This window comes from Sorex araneus, chromosome 6, assembly GCF_027595985.1.
Source record: "Sorex araneus isolate mSorAra2 chromosome 6, mSorAra2.pri, whole genome shotgun sequence".
In the NCBI taxonomy this organism is placed as follows: domain Eukaryota; kingdom Metazoa; phylum Chordata; class Mammalia; order Eulipotyphla; family Soricidae; genus Sorex; species Sorex araneus.
Window position 1 is genome coordinate 83,916,064 of NC_073307.1, and position 21,221 is coordinate 83,937,284.

General features: G+C 53.6%; 1 protein-coding gene across 1 annotated transcript; it reads left to right on the plus strand.

The window, feature by feature from the left end:
• Positions 1-205: 205 nt before the first annotated feature.
• On the plus strand, positions 206-18,047 carry ENDOU (endonuclease, poly(U) specific). Its single transcript, XM_055142756.1, has 10 exons — positions 206-332; positions 5,960-6,082; positions 8,595-8,693; positions 9,130-9,264; positions 10,301-10,472; positions 10,798-10,997; positions 13,228-13,341; positions 13,873-13,979; positions 15,180-15,322; positions 17,627-18,047. The coding sequence occupies exons 1-10, from the start codon at positions 278-280 to the stop codon at positions 17,745-17,747; spliced, it is 1,269 nt and encodes a 422-aa protein (XP_054998731.1). The 5' UTR covers positions 206-277; the 3' UTR covers positions 17,748-18,047.
• The last annotated feature ends 3,174 nt before the right edge of the window (positions 18,048-21,221 follow it).

A 21,221-nucleotide genomic window follows, 5' to 3' on the forward strand; every position in this document is an offset into this window, starting at 1 on the left:
CAGAACATCTGGCTTTACCTGTCTGCTTAGTCACCTTCCCCCTGGCTTCAAACAGCTGTGTGGCCCCACCTCCTCGCAGCCAGCCGCTTATCCATCCCTGCCCCGCCCTCCCCATTTTCCTCCTGGAAGGATCTGGAGGTACCAGATTCACAAGTTCCGATGTCTTTAAAAGAGCCAGCCTGGGAAATACGGCTCATTTGGGAGCAGTGACGTTCCCCTCGACTCCAGTGAAAGTCTACCAGCCCGTCCCAGTTTGGTCTCCAGCTGGGCTCCAACCATGAGGCTCTGTGGCCCCCTGATGCTGGCCGTGCTCTGCAGCCTGGCCTGGCCTGGTAAGTCGTTACGTCATGGGGATGGAAGGAGTGGTGTGCAGAGAAGCAGAGCGCAGGGCACCGGGAGAGGTCTCAGCCCTGCCTTGAAGCCACGGGGTACGTGGAACCCGTCCTCCTCCTCGGGCTGGGAATTACCGCTGGAGTGGAGTGGACGGGGTCACTATGAAGTGGGCTGTTGGGCTAATGTCATGGAGGTCCCTTCTCGACCCGCTCATCCACTCTGACTTCTGATCTCACGGGGATTGGTTTTTTCCTAGCACACGGGTGGTGTAAAACTCTGTCTCTGTAGTAGAACACAGCTGGGTGGACTCGAGTGGTCTGGGGACTCTTGGTCACTCTGTTGTCCGGTGCTGGGCGAAGTGTGGAATGAGAACTTTGGGTAAAGTTTTTAGAAGACAGGCAGGTTCTGGGGGAATGGGAACAGCCTCTGAGCAGGAGGTGGGCCACGGGCAATCTGGGGAGCAACACGTGTCCCCGGTGTCTGCCCAGTGTTAGAGGAACCAAAGGGAAAGAAGTTCGACCCACAGTTCCTAGCGGTATGGGGCTGGGCCCCGCGGAGGAAAGCCAACACTCTGCTGTTTAGCAACTACGCAAATGCCCGTGCCGATGTGTTAATTGATGGCTTATGGGTAAGCAGGAGCAGTGCCAAGGGAGGGGGCCAAGCTGAAGGGTGTGGGGGCACACCATCTCCTGCCCAGAGGAGAAAGAGACAGAGCGTTGTGCTCATCCCAGCCAGTCCAGGGAGGTCCTAAGGAAGACTGTTGCAGGGTTCAAGAAGACCAAATTAAAGCAGCACCTTGGAGGAAGTGAGATCTCAGGGACTGGGGACCTCTGGCTAAAGGACTGATGGGGCACTGAGGGCCTGGGGGACGGTGTCACCTTCCACCCTTTGGTCCTGTCATCCTTATTTCAATGTCTCAGAACTTAGTTGTGGGACAAGCGGTAGGGCACTTGCCTTGCACACGGCAGACCCAGGTTCAATCCCCAGCATCCCACACGCTCCCCTGAGCCTGCTAGGAATGATCCCTGAGCACAGAGATAGGAGTAAGCCCCGAGCACCACCGGAGGTGGCCCCCAAACCAAAACAACAACAAAGAAAAAATAAAACCAAAAAGCTTAGCTGCATGTCAAAGTGATAGTATAGCACTTGCCTTGCATGCAACCGACTTGGGTTCAATCCCCGGCATCCCATATGGTCCCTAGAGCACTGCTAGGAGTAATTCCCAAGGGCATATTTAGGAGTAACCCTTGAGCATAGCTGAGTGTGCCCCAAAAACAACAACAGCAAAACTAATCACAATATCTGGGCCAGAGGATAGTGCAGTGGGAAGGGTGTCTACATTGCATGTGGCCAGCTGGGTTCAATCCCCAGCATTCCATATGGTCCCCCAAGGTCAGCAGGACTGATCCCTGAGTGCAGAGCCAGGAGTAATAAGCCCCAAGAACAGCTGAGTATGGCCCCCGAATAAACAAGTAATAGAACTTAGCTGCATATAGGAGAGACGTTGCCAGCTTGAGATCTCCAGTGGTTTCACGTGAACTTGGGCAGGGAGCTGGTCCTGGAAGTGAACCTTCTCAGGTGATGGGTCTCCATGGAAACAGAATCTAGAACCCATGGAGAGGCATGGGTGGAGGGTGGCCCAATCATCTGGAAATCCGAGTGCTGGAAGATAGACACACATGCGCATAGGGCAAAACAGTGCAGATAAGGAGTGTTCTTGCAGAATGAAGACTTTGAAGAAGCGGAGAAAGTATTTCATGCAAGAAGGGAGGCCCTGTGCTTCTCACAGGAATTGGAGGAGGATCTGGAGGCCATTAAGACCTCTGTTTCTTTGGATAGAAGTGGAGGAAGACAGGGGCTGGAGTGATAGCACAGCGGGTAGGGCGTTTGCCTTGCACGCGGCCGACCCGGGTTCGAATCCCAGCATCCCATAGGGTCCCCTGAGCAACGCCAGGGGTGATTCCTGAGTGCATGAGCCAGGAGTGACCCCTGTGCATCGCCGGGTGTGACCCAAAAAGTAAAAATAAATAAAATAAAATAAAATAAAATAAATAAGAATTTTAAAAAAAGTGGAGGAAGACAGAAAGAGACACTGAGAGACGTGAGGCAGAGAGGCCAGGGCATTTGCTGTCCAGCAGGACATATTTAGGCTTTGTGGTGGAGGCAGGGAGGCCTCTCGGAGTTGGGGTGACCAGTCCTCTCTGAGTGTCCCCAGAACAGCTCAGTCAGGTGAGGAAAAGCCCCCTCACGTACAAATCCTCAGGTCGGCACGAAGCCCGAGGATTAGTTACAGGCACAGGTGAAGAGCCCCCGTGGAACAGGGTCTTGCGGGGGACAAAGTTCTTAAATGGGAAAGAGGAGGCCCCTCAGAGAGGGCCAACATTGGCTTCTCTGCGCGCCTGGAGCCGACTGTTCTCGCAGCCCGCTCCGCCCAGGCCCGCTGCTGGCACGGGCCGGGTTCTGACCTGAACTCTGCTGATCTGGCCCTCGAGAAACACTGCCCGGGTTTGTCTGGTTCCTCCCCCACTTTGGATTCTGGGTGTACTGCCAGGAAGACGGGGCAGGCAGCTGGCAGGGGCTTCCTCCCGGGCTGAAAATTCTCCTTCGGATCTTGACATTTGCGAACCAAGGGAATGGCGCTTAAGATTCAAGAGGCATTGCCCTGGGCTGGCAGGGACAAGTGGCCTTGGACCTGGTCTTTCTGGGGACACCTTATGGTGGCTCAGAGACTTGCCTCCACTTCACTCTGGAGGCTCCACACGCACTGGGCCGGGGCTTTCCCTGGCCGGACACGTCGCTGAGGTAAAGGACACAGATCGTAGAGATGAAGTCAGCTAGGTCACTGTCAGCCGCGTAAACACACAGACACCCCAGCCCAAGGGATGGTTCCCCGCAGTGCAGGACGGGAGTCAGCGAGACGAAGCACATCAGGAAAGACTGCCTCAGCCAGTCTGGACACCCACCGCCGTGACGGTGGCCCTGGCCCTGGGATGGACAAACACACATGTGCCACAGCTGTCAGGCCCCACACTTCAAGGGCTAAAAAACCAGGATGTGCTTGGGGCTAGAGCAATAGCACAACAGGTAGGGCGTTTGCCTTACACGCGGCCAGCCCGGGTTCAATTCTCAAGATCCCATATGGTCCCCCATGCACTGCCAAGAAGTAATTCCTGAGTGCATGAACCAGGAGTAACCCCTGTGCATCACCGGGTGTGACCCAAAAAGCAAAACAACAACAACAACAAATCCAACCAGGATGTGTTTAATTTTTTTTTTTTTTTTTTGCTTCTTGGGTCACACCCAGCAATGCTCAGGGGACCACATGGGATGCTGGGATTCGAACCCGGGTCGGCCGTGTGCAAGGCAAACGCCCTTCCCACTGTGGAGCACTGGCTTTGCAGGTAGGAGGCCTAGGTTTGTTGGATCCCTGGTACCACCGCGCCCCCTGAGCACTGCTGGAAGCAAGCGCAGAGCACAGAGCAAGGAGTAGTTCCTGAGCATTGGTGGGTGTGGTCCCCACACAAACAACAACCCTAGGAGATGGGATCAATCCACTCTTATCGCCCCTGTACAGATAAGGAAACCGAGGCACCGAGCTTGCCCGTGGTTGCAGCAGTGCAAAGCAGCTGAACCAGAATCCTGAGCCTCGTCTGGCACCTGAGCCCAGGGCTCGGGGCTCTCTGCTCGGCCACGTTCATTAGCGTGGCACGAGTCCCAGTCACAGAATCCTAACCCATAACTAGACCCACTGTCAGCATCCACCCCACCCCAGCCGGGTTTAGACGCAGCTCCAGGGAATCACCCTCAGAATCAAGCGCCCAGTCGAATCTAAGGCAACTCTGGGATTATTTCTTCTCTCCCAACCTTGACACATTCCTCAGCTCTGACTGGGGACTGAAACTTACCCCATTCCTTAGTCCAGTTGGCAGCACAAACTAGCAATTTTATGAATAAATTTACTGCAAGCCCAGATCCTAACTAGCTCTTAGTCAGTCAATCGATCAATCCCTCCAAATTCAGAAAAGATTTTAAGGGAAGGGAAAAGAACACAGGAGCTTCCAGATTGTGCGGTGGTTTCCTAAAACAGGATTCCCCATCGCTCTTATTTAAACCTAACTAACCCACTCTGGCCCCAGTGAGGTTTTCGTTTCCTCATTCTGACAAATTCTGAAGCTCAGAGTAATTCCAACTCTGCCCTTGACACACACCCCGGCCCCTAAACCCAACGGTGGCCAACTTCAAACCTCAGGACCCTCAAAAGGAAGCAGCAACGCTGTCATCACCCTTGGAGCCCAGGCAGCAAGGAAATGACCCCCAAGTCAGCCAGGCCAGTCATTCGCACCCGCAGCTGCCAGGGCCCGTGGGGGCACGGTGGGGCTTGTTTGTAGTGGTGGGTTTGTACCATTTCCTTTGAAATTTCTTCTCTTACTCTCCTCGGGCCCACAGGCTGATTTCTCCGAGCCATTTGGCTGCAGTTCTGGATGTGGTCTGTGGTTACATAACAGAATCCGCTTCCAAAGCCCAGTTCTCACCCACACCCGCCTCACTCCCCACCCTGTGCAGAAATGAATCCAACTGCATTCCAGCGACTATTGGAAGTGGGAAGATGAGGCTGGGAGACAGTGCGGAGGGTACCAGAGGAGGTGGGGGAGGGGGAGCGAAGAAAGTGAGGCTGTAAGAGGGATGGATGAGAAGGAGCAGGTGGGTCGGCGGGAGGCACCTGAGAGCTCCAGGGACACCCTCCACATGTGACGGGTGCTGGTCACTGTGTGGGACCCACAGATCCTTCTGGGATCGACCTGAACGCTTTTCTCTAAACACCACCCTAAAGTGCTGGTGCTCAGGGCTTACTCCGGACTCTCCATTCAGGGGTCACTCCTGCGGGGTTCAGGGCACCACATGGGGTGCTGGGGATTAAACCCAGGTCTGTCACATGCAAGGCAAGTGCCTTTCCTCTCTGGTCCAGCCTGGATTTTTTAAAAGTTGGGAAGGGGTTGGGATGGGCCCAGGCAGGGATAGAGGCTGTACCTGCTTCTTGTGTATGAGACCACAGGTTGGATCCCAGCAATGTGAAAAATTAGGGGGGGGGGGAAACTACATAAAAAATAGGGTGTCGGGGCTGGAGCAATAGTCCAGCAGGGAGGGCACTTGCCTTGCATGCAGCCAACCCAGGTTCAATTCCGGCATCCCATGTGGTCCCCCGAGCACTGCCAGGAGTGATTCCTGAGTGCAGAGCCAGGAGTAACCTGAGCATAGCTGGGGTTGGCCCAAAACAAACAAACAAACAAACAAACTAGGTTGTCTCTGGACAATCTGAGGCTGCTCGGCAGTGAGTGGAGCCGCGCAGCAGCTGCCAGTTCCACGCAGGACTGTCCTGCGCCTTGACCCACGAGAGGCTAGTCCCAGCAGGCATACGGGCCCCCCGTACTGGCGGCTGGTGGGTGGCTGGAGTGTGGGTGCACAGCCCAGCAGAGTAAGCAGACGGCCGGTGTGTCTGACTTGACAGAAGCAAGGAGCTTTCCTGCCAGGGCGAGGGCCCTGCCCTGAGAGGGACCCTCCTGCTGCCAGTACCTGGGTCAGAAATAGGGTCCTCGTTGATTGGAGCTGTGACCTTTCTTGTCCTTAGGAAAAACGGAGTCATGTACATCTCGCTGCAGTGAGAAGTTTAACCAGGACGCTACCTGCCAGTGTGACCCCCAGTGTCCCCGGCACGGGGACTGCTGTGAAGACTTCGAGCGCCTGTGTACTGGTGAGGTGCCTGTGGGGTGAAGGGCCCGGGGGCTCAGGAGGCCAGGCCATGGCCACGCCTAGCTAGTCTGGGCAGTAGCTGGCAGATGCCCCCCAGCCCCCAGCCCGACTCCTGAAGGGTGCAGAGCAGGGTTTGGATAGGCTATTACGGGCTCCAAGGGGCTGACAAAAGGATGTTGAGGGCAGGGCAGGGCTCAGACATGTGGCCACCGCTGACCCTAGGTTTCCTAGAATGTCCCCAACCTGAAACCCCAACTTGAAAACAATAAATGTCATTTACCCAGAATATCTGTCTGAACATCTGTCTGTACTATCGGAATTAACAACAAGTTCAAAAGTTTAAGCAATGACTCAAAACAGATCAAAGTGCTACTTAGCCTGTGTTCCATTAGCGATTGTTACCCGACCTTTTCTGCTCCGGAAGCATGAACACGGGTAGCAAGTGCTCCCGATTTAGGTACCCCTAGGATGGCAGCCTCGTGTCGCAATGACTGTCACAAATCACCTTTGCTAGAACGCGTGGAGCAGGAGGTCACCACGCCTCCAACCTGTCTTTCCCAGTCCAGCAATTACGAGATGGACATAAGCTTCCTCAAAAGCCAATTGTTCCTCCCCTGCTCCGATGTCACCAGTTTAAAAAAAGGAATCATTTATAAGCATCGTTTTGAATCATCCCCTTGTTCCAGTGTTTCTGACTCCCAGAAGCATCATCTCTGTTTGGTGACCCCCCAGAGCCTCGCTAAGTTTGCTGTCAAGCCACGTGGGTCACCGAGGCTCTGATAGGTAGCAAGACCCAGGCATGGGGCCCCTGGCTACACTGAGGGCCGCCGGAAAGGCAATTGGCACTGGGCCAATGGCATTTGTGCCTTTCTTGCAAAACCACTTCCTTTGAAGAAAAGTTCTGTCCACTCGAAGACAGGGGTTTCCCAAAGGTAACTGACTCAGCCACATGGCCACAGAGCTACTTTCACCCAGAAGGGCCTTTATTCAGTGGCTACATGAGCACCATCTCCACTCGCAGAGGTTCTGCTGAACAGGCCCAGAGCCCAGCACCAGCTCTGATCAGAACCTGCCCATTTTCTGCATCCTAGACCCCTACTGGTGGACAGAGTGGGGGGCCTGCTCCCTGGGCAGCATCAGGCTGGCAGGTCAAGATAGAGACAATAGTCAGCCTTTTCGTCTCCACGTCTCTGATTCACAGCCCAGAATTATTTTCCGACAGAAAATAAAATCCGTGATGGGAGAGAATCCTGACCAGCCCATCAGAGGCCGCCTGGAGCCCAACATGGTTAAATAGAGAACTGGGGCTGGAGCGATAGCACAGCGGGGAGGGCGTTTGCCTTACACGCGGCCGACCCGGGTTTGATTGCTAGCATCCCATATGGTCCCCTGAGCACCGCCAGGGGTAATTCCTGAGTGCAGAGCCAGGAATGACTCCTGTGCATTGCCGGGTGTGACCCCCCAAAAAAAAATCTGAAAAAAATAATTAGAGAACTCTGTGGATTGTAACGCTTACACACAGTCTGCCACAGCGTTGGGCATCAGATGGTTGCTCACGGAACCAGTAACTGGGTCCAAGGTTCTGATGGAATAACAAAACCATCTGGCGAACACGCCGCTAGACTGGCAACGACTCTGGAATAGTGTTTCTTTGCAGGACGTGACTCCACTGTCATGAGAGGAGGTCGGGGAACCCAGAAACATTCTTTCTCCTCTTCCCCACCCCACCCCACCCTTCTCCGCCAGAGCGGAGGACGCAGGCGGAGGGTTGGGATAGCGGTAGGAATGTGCTTTTCTGAACACTCCTTCCCCCAGCACAATGTGTGGTCCGTGCCAAGTGTTGTGGAGAAGGACCAGGAGCTGGTATCTCAGGAAACAGTCCTGGCTCCTGCGAGACCTGGGGAGGAATTCACCCCTGACTCTGACAGGAAGCTCTTGTAGGTGAGGGAGGTTTCTAAGCGAGGGCTGTGTCAGGTGGAGGACGTCAAGCCCATTTGTCAACTTCCACGCGAGAGAAATCACAACCCAAGGCCGAGTTCTCTCTCCAGAAAGGACCACCTCCCGCCCTCTCCCCTTTTCACAGATGAGTCACCTGGCTCCGAGGGCACAGGGAGGTGTGCGAAGGGCTGCCACGTGGGTGACATTCTTCTCACCTTCCGTCACAGTTTTCAACCGCCTTCTTTCTTTTATTCTCAGTATCCCCCGCCTCCCCCCCATCTCCTGTTACCCTGTTCACATTCTAGCTCCTGTCCCGTCTTTTCAGTTGGTTTGGGGCCACACCCAGTGGTGCTCAGGGGTCACTCCTGACAGTGCTCTGGGAGATCTTTCCTGGACGCAGAGTCTGTGCACAGCCCCTGGGCCGTTCCTCCAGACCGTCTGGCCTTTTCACCCAGCACATGCTCGTCTCTGAGGCCGGGGGAGCTGGACAAGAGGGGCACGGGGAGGGGAGGGGCGAGGCGGAGGAGAAAGGAGCCTTGCAAAGGAGAGCCTGCCTTTACTTCCCTGACCTTCAGATGGGGTGGACCTCGCAACGCCAGCACCCCCAGCCCCGCCAGCAACGCCAGCACCGTCCCCAGAGCCGGAGGGAGACTCGGAGAAGGCGCGGGCGAGCAGTGAGTCTTCCTCCCCAGAAGGGGGGGGGGCGAGAGTGCCGGGGAGGGGGCAGCCCTACCGCTCAGCACAGGCCCAGGCCTAGGCCAGGGCCCGGGGGTGGGGAGGGGTGAGGGGGTGCGCCCGGGCGGAAAGGACTCGGGGCGGTGGGCGTGCAAGCAGGAAAGCGTCTGAGGCCTGCCGAGAGGCCGAGAAGGAAGTGGAGGAGATTTTATTTTTAGAGCGGGACGATTATGAAAACAACAGGCCAGAAAAGTCAAGTTCAGCTCCAGAGTGGACTTCCTGGCCCAGCAGGGCGTGTGCGGGATCAGCCTGTTTGTTTCCCTTCCCCGGAGATCTTCAGCCTGCGGGCGGGGAAGGGGCCTGGGGCGAGGGGGGACGGTCGCGGGCAGCGCCCCCTAGAGGCCCGCGGGGGCACCCACCCCACCGCTCTTGCAGACCTGTACGCGGCGCCCACGTCCTGCCGGGGCCGCTGCCACGACGCCTTCGACCGGCACCACGCGTGCCACTGCAACGCCCGCTGCCGCGACTTCGGGGACTGCTGCGAGGACTTTGAGCGCCTGTGTGGCCACGGTTAGTTCCCGGCCCCCTTTAGGAACGCGCTGGAGTCACAACTGTCCCCCAAGTGCGGTGCCTGGCTCTGCATCGCCAGCCGCCGCGGCGACTTTGTGCAAACCCTTGCGGAGGCACTGGGTGTGCCTACCGGTCGGGGGGGGGGGGGTTCGCTGCATGCCGGGGGGAGGGCAAGGTGGACATCTGGAGGGGAGGCCCCGCGCTGGCCAATGAGTCCTTCGGGTCCCCAGACGTCCTTTCCCCCTCCACCACCTGGCCAAGCCATTCCTGTCTGACCAAACTTCTTCTCCTTCTTCCTCTTCCTCCTCCTTTCTTTAAAATTTTATTTTATTTTATTTTTCCAGCCCCATGGTCTGATTTTTTCACTTTTTTATTTTTCTTTTACAGTGAAAATTGGGAGTCCCCCCCAAGCCCCCAATTACAAATATACACACAAAAAGAATTGAACAGTTGACCATGTAGAAAATATGCAAGAGAAAGGAAAAAGAATATGTGTTCAGAACCATCTAGAGATGTAGATCAAATAAATCTATTAGCACTGCAGTGGGTAGGGCATTTGCCTTGCACACGGCCGACCCAGCTTCGATTCTCCTGTCCCTCTTGGAGAGCCCGGCAAGCTACCGAGAGTATCCTGCCCGCACGGCAGAGCCTGGCAAGCTCCCCGTGGGGTACTGGATATGCCAAAAACAGTCACAACGAGTCTCACCATGGAGACATTACTGGTGCCCGCTCGAGCAAATCGATGAGCAACGGGACGACAGTGCTACAGTGATTATTTTTGAGGGGGCTTGTGCATCCAGCAGTGCTCCGGGGTTACTTCTGGCTCTGAACTCAGGAGTTCCTCCCGGCATGTAGGATGCCAGGGATCGAGCCCCGTTGGCTGTGTGCAGGGCAAGGGCGTGAACCACCATGCCCTCGCCCAACCCTGGCGAGAACCCTGCTCTCCCACTGCTGGCTTCCCGAAGGTGCCTGAGTAGGGCGGGGTGGGCACGGGCGTTCCTGGCTCTGACACTGCCTGTCCCCCGGCCCCTCCCAGAGGGCTTCTCCCGCAGCAGCGATGCGGTGACCCAGGAGGAGCTGCAGAGCGTCTCGGAGAAGATCTACTCGGCAGACACCAACAAAGCGCAGAAGCAAGACATAGTCCTCAACAGCCAGAACCGCATCTCCCCCTCGCAGACCGGGGAGCAGGTGGACCGCTCCCCAGAGCCGTGAGCCCCCCTCCCCGCTCCCCTGCAACGTCCCTTCCCCGCTTGGCTTCTTCGGAGGGCTCAGCTATGTTCCCTGCAGTCAGAGCAAAGACGTAAAGGAACGGAAGGGTCTCCAGGGCCCTGTCGAGGGGCGGGCAGACCCCTGCCGGGAGGTTTCTGTGGCAGCCCTTCCTAGGGCTGATGAGAAAGAAAGGCTCGACCTCGCTCACAGTGCTCAGGAGGCCCTGTAGCGCCCGCTCTGCCCTGGAGCCGGCCCGTGGCCTCCCCCCGGCTGTCCAGGAGTCTGTGTTCAGGCCCCTCAGTGCCTCTCCCCCGCCTCGCCCAGGCTCTTCACCTACGTCAACGAGAAGCTGTTCTCCAAGCCGACCTACGCAGCCTTCATCAACCTCCTCAACAACTACGAGCGGAGGACGGGCCAGGGGGAGCACTTCAGCGCGCAGCAGCTGGCTGAGCAGGACGCCTTTCTGGCAGAGGTCATGAAGACGGCCAGCATGCAGGAGCTCTACGGCTTCCTCCATCGCAAGAGTGAGTGAGCCCTGGGAAGTGCCAAGGACTCGGGCCTGTGGGCTCGGCAGCCAAGTGCTCCCGGGGCTCTGCAGGGCGAGAGGCTCAGAGAGCAGGTGACGAAAGGTGGAAGGAGTGGAAGCCAGTGGCAGCTCTGAAGAGATCATGGGAGGGTTGGAGTGGTAACACAGTGGGCATTTGTCTGGCACGTGGCCCACCTGGGTTTGATCTCCGGCATCCCATATGGTCCCTGAGCACTGCCAGGAGTAATTCCTGAGTGTGGAGCCAGGGGTAGCCCAAACAACAACAACCACAACAACAAAACAAAAAGATTTCTCATGATGGGCTGGAGCGACAGCACAGTGGGGAGGGCATTTGCATTGCACGCAGCCGACCCAGGTTTGATTCCCAGCATCCCATATGGTCCCCTGAGCACCGCCAGGAGTAATTCCTGAGTGCAGAGCCAGGGGTAACCCAAAAAGAAAAAAAATGTTTTTTAAAGATTTCTCATGTTTAGGAGTGATAGTACAGTGGATAAGGCATTTGCCTTGCATGCAACTGGCCAGGGTTCAACTGCGGGCATCCCAGATAGTTCCCTGAGGACCGCCCAGAGTAATTCCTGACCGCAGAGCCCGGAGTAACCCCTGAGCACTGCTGGGCGTGCCCCCCACCCCCCTCCTGGCCCCAGGAGTATCTGAACAGTTCTGTCGGAGTGGGCATCATCTCGTCTTCGCACTTACTCTCAGCTGCCTCAGGACCCTGGCGTGGTGGTCCTTTGATGCCCAGGGTTCCCTGCCACGTGGGAGCGGTGGCCGGGTCAGCGCCGCCTTCCAGGGCTTGGCTCTGCCTTCCGCTAAGCCACTCCACAGCCCGCTGGGCTGGTAGCGGCAGCCACTCGCCAGGGTTCCGGCAGGAGAGCTCCGCGGCGGCGGGGAGGGTGCGGGACACCGTGCGGGACGCGGGAGCTCGCGGCCAGGGTCGGTCCTGGCGCTCTGCGGCGCGGGCCCGTGCTGCGGGGTGCGGGCGCGCGCCTGCACTGCCCCCTGGTGTTCGCGCTCGGGCACGCACAGGCGTCCCGCTAACCTGGATGCGCGCAGCTTTTCCAACGGGAGGAAAGGGGACAAGGGCATGTTTTAAAATCACCAGGAATGGGTGGGGGTTGGGGGGCGGCTGGAGCAATAGCTCAGCGAGTAGGGCGTTTGCCTTGCACACACCCAACCCGGGTTCGATTCCCAGCATCCCACATGGTCCCCTGAGCACGGCCAAGGGTCATTCCTGAGTGAAGAGCCAGGAGTGACTCCTATGCATTGCCGGGTGTGACCCAAAAAGAAAAAAAAAATCACCAGGAGGGGCTGGGGTGATAGCATAGGGGGTAGGGCGTTTGCCTTGCACACACCTGGCCTGGGTTTGATTCCCAGCATCCTACGTGGTCCCCTGAGCACTGAGTGCATGAGCCAGGAGTAACCCCTTGCATCACCGGGTGTGACCCCTCCAAAAAAAGAAAAACAAAATCACCAGGAAAGAGGACCTGAGAGGTAGCACTATGGTCAGAGCACTTGCCTGGCATGAGGCCGGCCCGGCTCTATCCATGGCACTCATTAGGGTGCCCTAAGCACTGTTAGGAGTGACCCCCGAGCAGGAGCTAGGAGGATGCCCCAGCCCTGCTGGACCTGGCCCCCACAGAAAAACAACAACAAATTACCCTGGAAGTTGTATGCAAAGCTGGGGCCAGAACTCCGGGCCTGGATGCTGAGTCAGCACTTTCCGGACTCACCCCGTCTTTGCCTATTTCTCTGTCCAAATCCCACTCGTCCTGAAATTCCAGCTCACTCACGCACAGCCCAGCACATCCAGGCAGCTGCACGCCCGGCTCACAGGGCCTTTTAGTCTTTCCAGTGGTCAAGAGTTTGGAGACTTGGTATATTTCTTAGCCAGCACTGTGACTTGTTAGTGATATGACCCTCGGCCCGTTATCTTTTGGGTTTTTTTTTTGGGGGGGGTGGGGTCACATGCAATGGTGCTCAGGGGGTACTCCTGGCTCTGCACTCAGGAATTACTCCTGGAGGACCCTAGGGACCATACGAAAGGCCAGGGGACCAAACCCAATTTGGTTGTGTTTTACCCTCTATACTACTGCCCTGGCCCCGCCCGTTATCATTTACATTGTTTCTGGGGTATAGGGGCCCGTCCTTGATGCCCCGGATCTGGCCCTACCTTGCTCTTTCCTGAGTCCTTTGTGCTACTCCCCCAGACCGCTATAACTCAGAACAAGAGTTTGTCGATGACTTGAAGAACATGTGGTTCGGACTCTACTCGAGAGGCAGTGAAGAAGGAGACTCCAGTGGCTTTGAACACGTTTTCTCAGGTGGGACCCTTCTGCTGGGGGAATGAAGAGAAAGGGCTTTCCTGAGGAGCAAGGCGGGGCAAGGCTGACGCCCGGGCTAGGAAGAGGGTTGGAGGAGCCACTTTTGAAGAACAGTATCTTCCTTCTAAGGGGGAGGAAGATCAGAAACTGGGGCCGTTTCTACCTCTGAATGGTGCTCTGCCCTCAGAGCGTCACCACCTACTTTCCCAAAGGACCAGGGTCTTCCTCCCTTTTGATTGCCAACCCCCACCCAAACTGCACCACCATCATCACCACCACCACCACCACCACTAAGCCTTGGTGCTCTCAGAAAAATGGTGGACAAGTATCCCTGACCATCGTTAGCTGGGAGGGGAAACCTCAAGGGCTCCAGTTACATTGCAGGGCCAAGAGGGACGCAAGGCACTGAGGCCAGCATGGCCCTCCCAGGGTCCAGAGGCTGGAGAAGGAAGCCGATCTGAGCACGGGAATGGGGGAGGGGGTGGGTGCTGGAGGGAAGGCCAAGCCCCCTATCCTGACTCTTGGCCGTAGGTGAAATCAAGAAGGGCAAGGTCACTGGCTTCCATAACTGGATCCGCTTCTACATGCAGGAGAAGGAGGGCCTGGTCGACTACTACAGTCACATCTACGACGGGCCGGTGAGTAGAGGAGAGTGGGCCCGGGGTGGAAGGGCTGGTTGGTATCTGCGCTCCCGGCTGGCATCTGCCTTCCACACGGTCCACCCTGCCTGTTGTGCAGTGCTCGCAGCAGCCGAGCAGGGACTAGGCTGATTGTTGAAGGGCAAGTTCCGCCAGGGAGTTCACTAGCGTTTCCCTCCAGAGAAGCTTCTAGAACTTCAAGGGTTCAAGAAGCAGAAGGCCCCTCTCTGGACAGGAGCTGCCGCTGGAGGAGCAGGGGAGCCCTCGAGGGGAAAAACCAGGGGCCAGCACCTCTCTCCTGGGCACGCCTCCTTAGCACGTGACCTGGTTGGAAGGTTCCTCCTGGGTAGCTTGCGTTGCACTCCTGACAGCAGCCCTCTACCCCCTATGCTTCACTGCCAGGCCAGGCAGAACGGCAGTAGTGACTGTGCTCATAGAAAACCAGGCCAGGCCGGGGATCCCAGGCGGTGCCGGGGATAGAACCAGGGTTGGCTATGGGCTGTCTGTCCAGCCTCCTACTCATGATATTTCATTTAAAAAATGCACAATAGCCAAATTCGTTGTCACCGTGGGCCAGGCAATATCTGCCCTTCTCATCTACCTCTGAGGACCCAGGGGTACACCGACTCTGGCCCCCCAGGAACTAGTGCATCTGCCGCTCCAGAGGCCCAGGCAGAGCCAACACTTCAGCAAGTGGAGGCCCTCTCTTCCATCCACTTCACGCAACCCAGCTGCAGGCTCAGGGATGCTTAGCCCGGAAGCTTTTGCCCTGCGTGTATGAGCTTTGGGTTTGATGCTCAGCATAGAAAGCACTGCATTATTGCACTGTTGTCCCGTTGCTCATCGATTTGCTGAGCGGGCACCAGTAACGTCTCCATTGTGAGACTTGTTGTGACTGTTTTTGGCATATCGAATACTACACGGGGAGCTTGCCAGGCTCTGCCGTGTAGCTTGCCGGGCTCTCCGAGAGGGACGGAGGAATCGAACTGGGGTCAGCCGCGTGCAAGGCAAACGCCCTACCCACTGTGCTATCGCTCCAGTGACTGCTCAGCATAGGAAACAACAAAGAAACACCCTTCCCCCAACCCCACCCCCCGTTCCCAGAAACCCAAGTTCCCAGCAAAGCTCACACAAGTCCCTCTTGGTCCCTCAACAAATTCTGACTAGCTGCCGCCCTCTTTGCCACTCTTCTCTCTGCAGTGGGACTCTTACCCCGACGTGCTAGCCATGCAGTTCAACTGGGACGGCTACTATAAGGAGGTGGGCTCAGCTTTCATCGGCAGCAGCCCTGAGTTCGAGTTTGCCCTCTACTCCCTATGCTTCATTGCCAGACCAGGCAGAATGTAAGTAGTGGGCCAGCCAGGGCCCAGGGAGCAGGCTGGGCTAGCCCAGACACAGCAGCCAGGAGACCCCCATTCTGCGTCTGGCATTGGGGGGACACCAGGGGGCTTGGGGAAATCGACCTTCTGGCTCCGAGTGTTCTCATTTGGAGAAATGAAGTGAGATTAACTTGCGGGAGTCAGTCTTCATTTTAGCACGGAGCCGCCTCCCCTCTCTCCCAAGTGCTGTTAGACAGAACCGTGGTATGTGTGAGTTAGAAGAGGTGCTCGGGGCCTCACGTTCCTAATATTTGAAAACTCTAGGTCCTGGTACTTCTGAAACCCTGAGCAGATAGTCCATGACGGGGGGACCTAGAATCTGGGATCTAATTTTTTTTAAACCTGGGATTTCATTGTTTTGCATTTAAAATTGTTTTAAATGAGGATCTTTTTAAAGTCATCTGACTCTTTATAGGAATTTAATATAAATATGCACATATAATGTATATGTATCTAACACATGTAAGTCTATAATACATGTAACTATATAATACATGTATATATATAAATGAACTTGTATAACTAATTTTTTTTTGCTTTTTGGGTCACACCCGGCAATGCTCAGGGCTTATTCCTGGCTCTGCATTCAGGAATTACTCCTGGCGGTGCTCGGGGGACCCTATGGGATGGTGGGAATCGAACCCAGGTTGGCCGAGTGCAAGGCAAACGCCCTACCTGCTGTGCTATCACTTCAGCCCCTAACTAATATTTTTTTAACATAGCCCCTAAATCAATTATTTTGAGTACAAAAGTTCTCTAAAACCTTTTATTTTTACCCATCTTTGGCAGCAAGTGAAGTTAGAAATATTCTCATAACTACTTGTGAACATGTCTAAAATTGCAATATGGAGATTTTAGTCTTTTTTGTGGCTTTTTAATTTATTTTTTAAATTTTGTTTTTTTTTTGTAATTTTGTTATTTTGTTTTCTTGTTTTTTTGTAATTTTATTTTTTGTAATTTATGTTTTGAATTTTGGACCACACCTGGGTATGCTTGAAGCTTACTCCTGGCTCTTTACTCAGGGATTATTCCTGGTGGTGCTCTGGGAACCCCATGTGGTACTGGGGATTGAACTGTGGTTGGCCACATGCAAGACAAGCACCTTAACGCTTGTGTTATCTCTCTGGCCTCATTTTTATTTTTAGTTATTTATTAATTTACTATTTGGCTTTAGTTTAGTTTTGCTAAGATGACTACAGCAGTGTTAAACTATGTGACACCGATGTACAAAGTTAATATATCCTGCTGTCACCAGAGTGCCCACAACTCTTCTAGAATCTGGGATTTGATTTGTTTTGGCTTGGGGGCCACACCGGCAGTGCTCAGGGATTACTCCTCCCTCTGTGCTCAGGAATCTCTCCTGGTAGTGCCCAGAGGACCATATGGAGTGCCAGGGATCAAACCTGGATTGGCCACGTGCACCAGAAGTGCCCACCCGCTGTACTCTCTCTTTGGCCCCGAGTCTGGGATTTTAGAATAGTACCCTGAAAAAGATGAGGAGCAGTGTTCCTTAAGAAGACAGAAGATAGGGCAGGAATGATAGCACAGCAGGTAGAGCATTTGCCTTGCACGCATCTGTCCCGGGTTCAATTCCCAGCATCCCATATGGTTTCCCGAGCACCACCAAGAGAAATTCCTGAGTGCATGAGCCAGGAGTAACGCCTTGTGCATTGCCGGGTGTGACCCAAAAAGAAAAAAAAAGAGGACAGAAGATAAAGGATTGTTTGGGGGGGTCAGAGAGTCAGAACGCTAGCTATGGCGCTTGCCTTGCATGTGGCTGACCTGGGTTTGATCCCCAGCATCACATACGGTCCCTGGAACGCCACCAGAAGTGATCCCTGCATGCAGAACCAAGAGTAAGCCCTGAGCAGGATCTGGACCCCTGCCCCTCCACGCCCCCTCCAAATGACAGTTTATTTAATTAATTATTTATTTATTTATTAAATTTTGCTTTTTGGGTCACACCCGGCAATGCTCAGGGCTTACTCCTGGCTCTACACTCAGGAATTACTCCTGGCGGTGCTCGGGGGACCCTATGGGATGCTGGGAATCAAACCCGGGTCGGCCACGTGCAAGGCAAACGCCCTACCTGCTGTGCTATCACTCCAGCCCTGGACAGTGTCTTTAAAGGGCTCCTGCACACACGGAGCTGGAGGCAGTGGCCGTGGTTCTGTGGAGCTATTATGCACGGCCTGGGCTGGACCCTTGCATCCAGAGGACACAGCTGGAGTGAAGCGGCTCCCATGATTTGACCATCTTTCTCTACAGGTGCCAGCTGAGCCTGGGTGGATACCCCTTGGCCATCCAGACCTACACGTGGGACAAGACCACCTATGGAAACGGCAAGAAGTACATTGCCACAGCCTATGTGGTGTCTTCGACCCAATAAGCTTCCATCCAGAAAGGAACAGGAGGGCAGGGCTCTGTGGTGCTAGTGCTCTGGGCCGGGGAGGGTTGGAGGAGACTGGGAGGCATTGAGGAATTCCCCAGGAGACAGTGAGAAGAGATCTCACGGGGAAACTGAGGGGAACAGTCAAATCTTTGTCCTCTGGCATTGTGCCACTGTCAACCAGGAAACGGAGTCCAGAGGTGGGAGCCTCCAAAACTCCTTGCCCAGATGTGATGTGGGACCAGGACCAGGTTCTTGGATTCTCTAGGGCTCATGTTTCCTTTTAATGTCAAAGATGGGATTTGCTCCCTTTCCTCTTTATTTTTTTTGGGGGAGGGCAGATGGGTTGGGTGGGGTGGGGTGGTGAAAAGGCAAATTTGCCTAAAATGATTACTGTGAAGGTGTTCTCAATTGTTCTTAGGAAGAACGGCTAATAGAAATCGAGATGACTACAATGGCTGTTGTTGTATACAGCTTTGCAAACTGCTAGTAAGCCCTGAGTTAGGGCCTCAACGGAAAGAGGCTACGGCCTTCTGTCGGTGGGAGTTTGGTTTTATCTAGGGTAAAGTCCTCCTAGAATGGGGCTAATGAACTTCAGCTCTAGATAGTGAAGGGCAGCAACTGGCACAGTGAGTTGGCTGCAGGAAAGGAATTCTCTGTACCTGCGTGGTCTATAGCCAGCATCAAAAAGTAACTGCATCAAAAAGCAACTCAGTAACTGCATCAGAAAGCCTTCTACTTGGAGCTGTTTGTGTAGATACAGAGCTGCACCTCCAGTTGTCTGTGACGAGACTGGGGATGAGGCTCAGTAGTAGGGAGCATGCCTTGCACGTGTTGTACCTGTATCAAATACCCAGCAGCCCACCATGACTCTCCCACAAAAAGAAAGAGAAGAATAAAGAATGTTGGAATATCGTTCACATCTCAAGTGGTAGAGTATTAGCATGTGAAGGTCCTGAGTCTGATTCCTGGTGCTGCATGCCCAGGCACCGCCTGCAATAGCCCTTTTCTATATGGAATATACACATCTCCAAATAGTTTTTGAAGAGGTCCCCTTCAAGTAGGTGGGAGGTTTTGCACAGAAGAAGAAAGGGACCTCTAGTTTAGTGTCAAGTTCATAATTATCCCATGGCCTATCCAACAACCATGAGTTGCATATGCTAGAATGGAAAATTCAGAGACCAGGGCCCCCTTTCTCAGTTTCAGTTATGCACTTCTCCCCTGGGTCCATTGGGAATTGTATGCTATTCCCGAGTCAGGACCATGGTTAGAGGAGCATTTTTCAAACTTTCCAACCACGAGCCCCTTCTGACTTTGTTCTCTTCCTGTGGTCCTCTTAGTTGGTCCACTGGTCTTATGCAGTAGTGCCCATTTACACAATTTTCACCCGGAGTTCCCCCTTGGAATATCCTGGAGGTCCGCCAGAGCCATACGGACCCTGGTGAGCCCTGGTTGGAAAACACTGTAGAGAGGGATGGAATTTCTAATTAAAGTCGTTTAAGAAAACGTGAAATGTGTCTCTTTGTTGTATCTAGTCCTGCCCACGGGTTGGGCTATGAGTGACACATCTGGTTTTAGTGTCATTTCAGGATGACTTGAGGAATGTGGCATCTCAGTGAAGTCTGTCAACATTCATCAAGATGGGAGAGAATTCTCCCTGGGAGTCATAGAATGGAGAAGAAGCAGATTTCAGGTTTCTAGTTTGGCATGTAAGGAGCTGGCAGTCACCTCTGAATAGGCTGAGCAATTAATAACTTCTCTTTGAAGGGCACAGGCAAAGGGCAGGCCTCAGGGCTGGCCTGTGTGTCGTATGCACATATATACGCACATACACATATGGGGACTGTAATGGAGAAAGTAAACTGCATGCAAGAACAGATGGCTAGTATAAGTAGAGAGATATAGATCCAAAGAACCAAAAAAATATACTAGAGATAAAAAGCCTGTGACAGAAATGAAGCACGACATTGAAGACTTATTAGTACAGTGGATGGCTGTGGGTTTCTCAATAGAATTCTCAAAAACAAAAAACAACTCAGAAAACAAAGAATGAAAGGGAAAAAAGCCCAACAATAGCTAAGGACAACTAAGGACAGAAGGGATAAAAATGTGTTAAGGGAATACCCTGAGAAGACCAAGAAAAAGAACCTGAGAAATATTTGAAACGAAATGTGACTGAGCATTTCTCCAAATCACTGTCAAACATCAAGCTACAGATCCAGCAAACTCAGAAAACACAGGACAGAATAAATGCCAAACAAACACAGAAACAAACAAAAATCACCCAATAGCAACTGTGCTTTTGTATATTATTTTCAAATTACAAAAACATCAAAGAAAAAACTTGTATGTGTATCACTGGAGAGCTTGTACTTGTGAGTGGTCGGGCACTTGCTTTGCACGTGGCTGCCCAGATTTGATCCCCCACATGGATATGGTCCCCTGATAGCCATCAGGATTGATCCCTGAGCACCACCAGGAATAGACCCCAAGATGCCCAAATTAATAAAAACGGAAGACTATATATATATATGTATATATATAAAGAAAAAATTACATGGGCCAGAGAAAAGAGAGAGAGAGAGGGAGAGAGGAGAGAGAGTACAAGGGCTAAGGGATGTGGTAGATTCCCAGCCCTGTATATGGTCTCTCTCGAACACCTCCTGGAATGACCTCTGAGCATAAAGTAAGGAGTAATCCCTAAGCGAGCTGGAGCGATAGCACAGTGGGTAGGGCGTTTGCCTTGCACACAGCCAACCCAGGTTCGATTCCTCCATCCCTCTCGGAGAGCCCAGCAAGCTACCGAGAGTATCCCGCCCGCATGACAGAGCCTGGCAAGCTCGATAGTGTATTGGATATGCCCAAACCAGTAAGAACAAGTCTCACAATGAAGACGTTACTGGTGCCCGCTTGAGCAAATTGATGAACAATGGGAGGACAGTGACAGTGGGCAGTGACAGTGACAATCCCTAAGCACTGTGGGTGTGGCTCAGATACTCTTTACATCTCACCCCCCCAAGTGCTAAGAGAGAAAAAAACCCCCAATAACTCAGAATTATTTTACCTGAGACAATACCTTTTACAAATGTAGTGAAGGAGAGGGCTGGAGAACTAGTATAGGCATTAAGGCTTTTGCCTTGCAGGACCAGGTACAAACCCCAGCACTACATGGTCCCCTGACCATCCTTAGAAGTGACCTCTATGCACAGAGCCAGGAGTAAACTCTGAGCAACACCAGGTGCCACCCCCAAACTTAAATAAATTAAAAATGCCATGTTACTAAAGATATACAGATAGGAAGTTAGCATAACAAAAAAATTAACATCATATTTCATCAGGGAAAGCAAATTAAAATAAGACATTGCTACAGATCCAAAGTCTAGTACCTTGATAGCATCAAATGCTGGTGAAAATGTGGAGCAACATTCATTGCGCTCACTCATTGCTGGTAGGAATGCAAAGTGATGTGGTACT

What these genes read in the sequence shown, in the direction of transcription:
- ENDOU (XM_055142756.1), top strand. Translation starts at nt 278, where the DNA reads ATGAGGCTCTGTGGCCCCCTGATGCTGGCCGTGCTCTGCAGCCTGGCC. An exon ending in GTGGACCGCTCCCCAGAGCC is followed by an intron (nt 10,473 to 10,797) that starts GTGAGCCCCCCT and finishes CGCCTCGCCCAG; the next exon opens with GCTCTTCACCTACGTCAACG. An exon ending in ATTGCCAGACCAGGCAGAAT is followed by an intron (nt 15,323 to 17,626) that starts GTAAGTAGTGGG and finishes CTTTCTCTACAG; the next exon opens with GTGCCAGCTGAGCCTGGGTG.